Source organism: Aquila chrysaetos, chromosome 3, assembly GCF_900496995.4.
Source record: "Aquila chrysaetos chrysaetos chromosome 3, bAquChr1.4, whole genome shotgun sequence".
Lineage (NCBI taxonomy): Eukaryota > Metazoa > Chordata > Aves > Accipitriformes > Accipitridae > Aquila > Aquila chrysaetos.
The window spans coordinates 11,583,459-11,591,347 of NC_044006.1; the positions used below are offsets into that span (position 1 = coordinate 11,583,459).

General features: G+C 55.5%; 1 protein-coding gene across 1 annotated transcript; it reads right to left on the reverse strand.

The window, feature by feature from the left end:
- Nucleotides 1-2,005: 2,005 nt before the first annotated feature.
- Nucleotides 2,006-2,939, reverse strand: PI3 (peptidase inhibitor 3). The gene is made up of 3 exons (XM_030010149.2): nucleotides 2,818-2,939; nucleotides 2,484-2,639; nucleotides 2,006-2,277 (listed from the first exon to the last, which is right to left on the reverse strand). Exons 1-3 carry the CDS (start codon nucleotides 2,879-2,881, stop codon nucleotides 2,273-2,275), a joined length of 225 nt encoding a protein of 74 aa, XP_029866009.1. The 5' UTR covers nucleotides 2,882-2,939; the 3' UTR covers nucleotides 2,006-2,272.
- Between the last annotated feature and the right edge of the window lie 4,950 nt (nucleotides 2,940-7,889).

Below are 7,889 nucleotides of genomic sequence, written 5' to 3' on the forward strand. Positions count from 1 at the left end.
CCCTTTCTGTGCTGCTGCTTTGCCCTTGTCTCTGTGGAGGAGCTGCTGCACTGGGCACAGCAGCTGTTGGGCTGTGTGGAACCTTGAGTGCTGCCAGCCAAGAGGCACCCCATGTCTGGAGCTCTGTGCTTAATCAAACCAATTAGCAATTTAATCTTGTTAACAAACCAAGATAATCGCAGCATTATCAAATTAGCCAGCTGTATGGAAATGCTTGCTTAATAGCTGATAATAGCTGGTCCTGATGGAGGAAGGAGGGCTGTGATCTGTGACTAATGACTGGCAGGAGGTGTAATCAGGCTTGTCTGCCCTTGGCCACTGCACCAGGCTGGGCTGCCTCGGTGCGGGGATGGTCAGGGGAGTGCTGGGGCTCTGCCCCTGTCACCCCGTGGCTTGTGTGGCATAATGCTTCCCTGCTCAGAGGGGTGGGTTGGTGTAAGGATGGCAGAAATATTTTTCCCCCAGTAGGACACTGCACTGGTCAGAGCAATGTCTGATTTCACACTGAATTTAGCTGATGAGCTCCCAGCCCTTGTTCTGCCTGTCCCTGCCAGATCACCTGGCATTTCCAGCCTTCCCTGGTACTGCATGAGCTCTCCAGTTCTTTCTGCCCTCCCTTGGCTGAGCTAAGCAGAGAGGTGGCCTTTCACCATAGGACTTCTTTCTCAGTCACTGAATAACTTCTTTGCCTCCCTCACTCCAGTTCCTCCATGGGGGTGACTGTGGAAGGACTTGCTCCAGCAGATTCTTTCCCCAGCCTTGGCCAGGGAGCTTCCAGTGTCTGCCTTGGGCCACGTGAGATGTCGATTCCACAGCCAGAGGTTTCATCCTGCTGTATTTGTGGGTGGCTTAGATACCTGGCCAGATCATGCTGCTCTCCAGATTGCCTTGCTCGTGCCGGGCAGTGGGAATCACTAGCTCAGCCCTTACGCAGCAGCAACTCCTGCACCAGGCACCTTTCAGGCAGTGCCTGCAGGATGCTCCTCCTGGGCAGGGAGGTGCGAGGGGCTGGGAGCTGGGCTGTTTGTGGGGTCTGCCTGCAGGTTGAAGGCGATGGAGGCGAAGTGCCTCCTCCTAGCCAGCCACCCAATGCTCCTTTCCCTCTGTTGTCCAGCACTCATTCATTTTCCTTTCTGTTCTCTCTAGCGCATGTAGACAAACCAGGCTCCTCTCCCAGTCTGGGCTGGGTCTGCTTGTTGAGAATATGATGATGGGACATGCAAGCCTGGCATCAGCTATGGGGCTGGGGAGGGGCTGGCAGGCACTGTTTGCTGGGCATCAGTGCAGGCTGGGTGATGCTCTGCCCCTGTAGCACATGGTGGCAATGCCTGGCTCTGCCATTGCACTGGGCAGATGCTGGGCAGGTCCCTCAGGCTGCACATGCTTTCCTCCTGTTTCTCAGCATTTCCTGAATTTTTGGCCCTGGCACTCAGCTGTACAAAAGTTACAAGAACCCCTTAGAGCTGTGATTTTGTGCCCTGGCTTGAGGCTTTCCCAGGCAATTTTCTTCAGCTGAATTTTGCCCACCAGCTTAGGTTCAGTGAGGGGTTCGGCACCACCTGGGGTTTGGGTCTATGTAACCCTCCTCCTCTGCCCTCAGATGTGCCCCCCAAGTGAGGTACCCACAGAGAGGCTTTGCCTCCTGCATCGCCCTGGGCAGGCAGGGTCAGTCCCCTTCCACAGCTCTGTCCAGCTTGGGGTGTCCCTGGGGGCACAGGCTGCTCTGTGAGGCCCCTCGTAGCCTGTCAGGAGAGTCCCCTAAAGGGTCCCATCATGTTTCATTCCAGCCCCTTCCCATCGCCTTCTCCTCCCAGGGTTTGTATGCCTCTGGATGGATTTGCTCCCCCAAGTCAGCCCCTAACCACACTCTGGGTGTGCAGCCGGACTGTTTTCATCTTCTTGCCCAGGCAGAAAATCTGGGGTGAAAGCAGTAGGAGCATGTGCCAGGATGGGCCTGGGGAGAGGCAGGAGGAGGTGGGAAAAGGAGTTGCACACCGTGAGCATCCCTGGGACAAGCTCTTTTATTTGTTAAAACAGCAGTGGGGAAGCAGAGGGAGAGGGCGAGCAGGTGGCACGTAGCACCGTGTGGCAGCTGTCAGCGAAGCGGTGCTGCAGTCAAGGTGGTCTCTGAGCACAAGTTGGTGGCTGTCCCCGTCTATCTGGGAGCTGGCATTGGGCAGTACAAGCCTTAGCAGAGGTATGGGCAGCTGGCTGGTGCCTGGGTGGCACGGTGATGCTGAGAAAGCCCTCAGTCTGTCCTGGGAGCAGGAGCTCACACTGGGGAAAGGGAGAGAAAGCAGCAGGTTAGGTCTGGTGCTCAGAGTAACTCCAGCCCACGCATTTGGCCATTAATCGCCCCACCAGCCTGACAGTGGGAGGCTCTGGCAGCTGGACACAGCTCCCTGCCCAGAGCCACCATCACTGTATCCCCCCTCTGCTACCCGGGGAGGTGGGCACAGGAGGGGGGGCTCCCGAGACCCTACCGTAGGAGACGGAAGGTAGCCTCGAGATGCATCTCCTTCCGCAGAAGGTTGGGCAGCACTTCTTGTACCGTGGACAGTGCCGGTCAGTGTAGCAGTGGTTTGGTGGGTTGACCATCGCGCAGGTGATGTGGACGGGTGGGCAGGATGAGGCACTGCCTGCAAGAGGACGGAGTTGTTTACTCCAGGCTGCTGGTAGCTGAGAGGCCCTGGGGAGATGCTCCCTGGCAAAAGCCCCCCTCTTCTCCCCTCCCATCCCACAGGATCCATGCAAACACAGGTCCTTCCCAGCCCCTGTGCTTTTCCTCCCTGTACCTTATCCTAGGACATCTCATACCTGTTGGCAGCTCTGTCCAGAGGATGAGCATCCCCACCAGGAAGAGAGCAGCCACTGACTTCATGCTGCTGTGTCTCTGAGAGATGCGAGCGTGGAGAGCTGGGGCATGCCGACATTTAAACCCTTGGGGAGGATGGGGGTGGGAAGTTGGGCTGGGCATGTGCTGGTGTTTGTACCTTTTTCCTCTGCCATTGCATTGTGTTTCCTGGAAGCCTTTTGCACAAGATACAAACGGGATTATTCAATTGCTCAAAAAGCAGATGTTCCGTTGCACAACTGTCCCCTGCAGCCACACCGGGGGCTGAGGGACAAGCCAAGGGGAGATGGTCTAGGGCATCATCCCCGAAGCAGGCTGGAGGCAGTGGAGCTGCTTTCTGCTGGGCAGGTATGCTTGTCTAGGAGAAACCATTGTGGTGACCATGCTGTGTTCCCTTCTGTGGGTCCATTATGTGCGTTTCCCTTCTACCTTGTTTCCACATGGACCTGCTAAACCAAACCTTACAGCGTGATCCAAATCAGCATGGGGCTGCCTGTGCCTTCCCAGGGATAATCCTTTGAGGTTTTTCCCAGAGGAAACCTGCCCCAGCCTCTCCTGGCTCCTGCCCCACTGGTGGCATAAGCTAGTGTGGGGAAAGCAGCTTTGGCTTGGCCAAGGGTGAGTCTTTCCCAAGCTTTGTGGGGGGCACCTGAATCCCAGCATCTTCTCCGGGTGGCTGCTGCTGTGTGGGAAGCAGGTGGGTGCTGGAAGGAAGTGGCTGGCTCACCAGGGTAGGAGCATTAGCTCCATACAGCCCTGTCATCAGCCAAACATCCGTGGTGTGACTGAGCCCTAACTCTTGATGGCTGTAGGGATAAAGGGCTGTGGTCCTCGCTCAGAGGGCAAAAAACCTCACCAGCCTTCAGGCCTCCATCTTCTCCCTCACAAGGAGATTGTACCCCTGCTCTGGGCAAAGCTGTTTTCTTTAGGTGCTCTTGGGTAATGGGAAATTACTCCATTTCCGACCAATGGGTCAATGTCCCCCTTGCCTTGTGTAACAGGTTCCTGGAGCCTTTCCTTGGGATTTCTGGGGCTGGCAGGAACCCGAGCTGTGCTGGAAATGGGCACTGGGAAGGCCATGGGAGGGGAAGGCATGCTGCAACCAAACTCCCTGTGCTCCCGCAAAAGGCTTGCTGGGGCAGCCCCCGATTTTGTAACTCGGCAGGGCAAGGAGCAGCAAAAGCCCAGGCATTGCCCCTATGTGCTCCATGCAGCCCCCGAGTCCCCTGCCATTGCCCTGCCCTAGCCCCTGGAGCCCCTGCTTTCCCTCCAGGGCATGGTGGGCATCTCACTGTGCCCTTTCCTGCTCAGACTTCCCTTCTCGTATCTCAATGTGCCACATGAACTGGACCTTAACTTACTGGGTATCTGTTAATTATTGTCCAGTTTCCCTAATGATCCTGTGGCTGTATTTAGCTCTTTGTAAAGTAATTTATTAAATAACTGGGAGAGTATTTAGCCAACTCAAATAGACTTTCTGGGCTGTGCACCAACAATTTAGCACTTTTAATGAGAAATGCAAGCATTGGATTAATTTTTAAGCAATCCTTTGGTGTTCAGCTGCTGCCAGGGCTGGAGAGGTCAGTGCTGTGCTTCCAGCTGGTGCCAGGATCTGGCTGAGGTGGTGCTTGGGGCTGCACCTCTAAGAAAGGAGAAAAGACAAGGAGCAAGGCTTGGATTCAGCTGCAGAGAAGCTGGTTGGGAAGAAATCCATCTGAAGGACTTTTGATAGCACTTTATCCATGGTGAGTCCATAGGGGAAAAGTTGAAAATCTGCTTCTATTGCAAACTCCCATGGAATAACCTGGACCATGGCATTTCTGTGCACAGAACTGCCTGCAGTTCCCATGTTGCACTCTGCTATGTGTGTAGCACCCGTTGCCCCAGGGTCCTGCAGAGCCATCCCCATCCCATACTGCTCATGCTGTCCTCCATGAAAAGCACTTCATGAGCCTCCTCCTGAGGCAGCAAGGCCTGAGCTGTGCAATACTGAGGATGCTGCTGCTTGATGCTGCAATTTCCCAGCCTTAGCAGGGCTCTCCAGTTTATATTTCCTGGGGATGGCAAGGAGGGAGGCCAGCAGCCCCTGGTCCCCCAGCTTGGGGATTGACCATGGCCAAGCCCCAGCCTTAGCAGGGTGCACAAAGCACCCGAGGGATGCCTTGTGCCCCACCAAGCAGCCCTTGTCCCCTACCAGGCGATGCAATGCTTTCAGCCTGATGTCAGGCTCCATCCATCTATCCCCAGATCATGGCTGAGGATGCTCCACTTGCTCCCGGGCTTGGTCCACCGCCTCGGGGTGCCCAGGAGAAGGGGGTGCCCCCCAGCCCAGCGCACCCTCATTAGCGCTGGTGTCTGGTGCCATCTAGTGAAAAGCCATTAATAAGGCTTTGCAGGACCACGCACACACGGCCCGGCTCCCAGATGCGATCCCACAGCCTTGTCCTGGGGATGCTTTCCCAAAAATCCCACCTCAGCTGATGCCCAGCTTCTGCTGCTCTTCCCTGTGCCTCCCACCTGCCCACCGACGTTTTGCCATCCCCAGGGCCATGCTGTGCTGCCAGCCCTCGTCGAGCCTCTCCATCTCGCTGCCTGTCCAGCTCTGCTTTGTCTATGGCTTCCCTTAATATTTGCCAAAATTACACTGGGCCAACTGGGGCTTAATCATGCCCTCAGGGTGTGCTGTTATCTGCTCTAATCAAGCCTGTTATTAAATCCCAAACTCAGCTAATTGCTTCCTCCCCCCCCCCCCCCCCTTTTTTTTTTTTTTTTTAAATTTTCCCTGCAGTTACTGTGCATTTTCTAGGGAGCTGCATACAAAGCAGGGAAGTCCCAGCCCCCAGTTTCGGAGCTGCTGAACACTGCTGTGGCTTTCTGGTCACTGCTCTGCAGCAACAGGATCTGGCTTGGAAGTGGTTTGTGATCATCAGCCCCTTCCTAACCTCTCCCCCCCCAGGGCTGTCTGCTGGGCTGCAGGGTAGGTGAAAGGGACGGGGACGGGGACGGGGGGGGGGGGATGCATGGATAGGATATGGGTCTGATAGGTGGGATATAGGGCTGACAGGAGAGCCATGGGGCTGCCAGCTGGGATCTTGTGCAGAGCTAATCAGCAGTGCTTCGTTTGCTGGCCCAGCAAACAGATACAATGAGGCTACAAATGCCCCAGTCCATGCCAACTGGGACAAGAGCCCTGCTCACAAGCCATCAAACCCCCACGCTGAACTAGGGAACCACTGCTTTTGATTGCGTGTGGCAAAAGCTACTCCTCACCTTGTACAGCGAATATCTGAGCACTTCCCAGCTCCTCTCCCCAGAGCAGTCCCAGCAAGCCCCACACCCCAGCCCAGGACCTGCCTTCATCCTCCTGCTCTTTGGCTCCAAATCCCAGCCTCAAGCACACAAAACCTTGCCACATCCCAGCTCCAGCCCCCTAGGACATGAGTCCCATGGAGCAAACCGTTCCCAGAAGCGGGACCATCAGGATGTGTCCTCCAGCCACCCCTGAAAGTGCCCTATAAACCCACCAGGAATATTCATGGCAGTGGAAACACCCAGGCTCTGCAAAGCAAATTGGCCAAGGTCGGTGCTGGAGCCACTAACAATGTCCCCGGGGAGAAGGAGCTGTGCTGAAGTGGTGTGAGCCCAGGGCTGTAACCTTCATCCTCCCCCCCTGCCCCACCAGCCCAGGCTGCACAGCACCCTGCACAGCCCCACGAGCCCCTCTGGGCACATGAATCCCTCCTGCATGAATTGCTAGTTCAGAAGCAACATTTCCTCTCAGTCCTGCTTTGCTCTAACATCCTGGCTACAGGACCAGCAAGCAAGATGGGTATGTGAAGGACCCCTCCAAAAACTTGTTGTCCCTATCCAGCAGCCTCTGCCAGCATGCAACAGACAGGACTAAGTGCAGACCTCCTTCCCCCTGTCTGTGGAGCATGGAGGCTACACCAAGGTGGGTTTCTGTGATTAAAAAGCCATGCACCTCTGGGAGATGGGTCCCTGGCTGCCTTGGCATCCTTCCCTGTGCAGCCAGCCAGGGAGCTTGGTGCCTCTCCTGCCCAGAGCAGACACATCCCAGCACCAGGGCCACGTCCCCCATGGGTGTAAGCGGCCCTGCACCACTGACTTGGCATGTTTGCACCCCCTAAAGTAGATGATGAGCTCCCTGTGCTCTGACAAGCACAGGCTCCAAAGCAAACATTGGGAATGGTGACATGGCGTCCGTGCTGCGCTGGCTCCCTCCAGCTGAGGCCGGCTCTGCAGCATCCTGGGGTGCTCATAGAGGAAAGATTTTCCCAAAGGATTTTTAGAGCCTGAGGACAGGGAGCCTTTGCAAAAGCCAGAGGCCCCCATTCTGATGCAGAGATGGCTCTGCAGCCCAGCTGAAAGGAGAAGGACATGTCATACAAATCTTCAGGGTGTTTATTGTCAGGATAGAAATTTCTTTATATAAAAGAAGTGTTTAAAAATAGCACTACCCTGCTCTCAAAATGAAATATATATATACACACACACATAGATATTTATAGAAAGAATTATTACCATTTTGCTATGTGATAAGAAAACAAGATAATGACCGATTCCCAAACAATTCTGCCAAAACAGGGGCAAGGGGATCTCCCGATTCGTGGCCCCCACTTTCCCATGGGTGCACACCCAGGCACTGTGCTGGGAGCCAGATGGGAGAGCCGGGGGGCCCACATCCCCATGCGCTGCCCGCGGCGCCCGGCTCTCCCTGCCCCACCACTTGGCAGCAGCCGCTGAGACGGCAGAAGCTCTCAGAGTGCGATCGCTGTAGTTTTTTTTTTCTCTTGCAAAGCAGCTTGCTGGGGGGGCTGCGCAGGGGCTGGTTCATCCCAGTCGTTCTGGGAAAAGGCTGGGTGTCGTATCTCCTCATCCAAAACCCAGCCTGCCCACACAGTCATCCCACCTTGTCCCAGACTTGCCAGTTCGGAGGAACGAGGCAACAGCGACGGCTGAACCCCTTGGCTTCACAGCAGGGGTTTTTGCTGAAGTTTGTTTTTGGGTTTTTTTA

Coding starts and splice junctions, on each gene's coding strand:
- PI3 (XM_030010149.2), bottom strand. CDS start 2,881: ATGAAGTCAGTGGCTGCTCTCTTCCTGGTGGGGATGCTCATCCTCTGG. Junction 2,640..2,817: donor CTGGACAGAGCTGCCAACAG/GTATGAGATGTC, acceptor GTCCTCTTGCAG/GCAGTGCCTCATCCTGCCCA.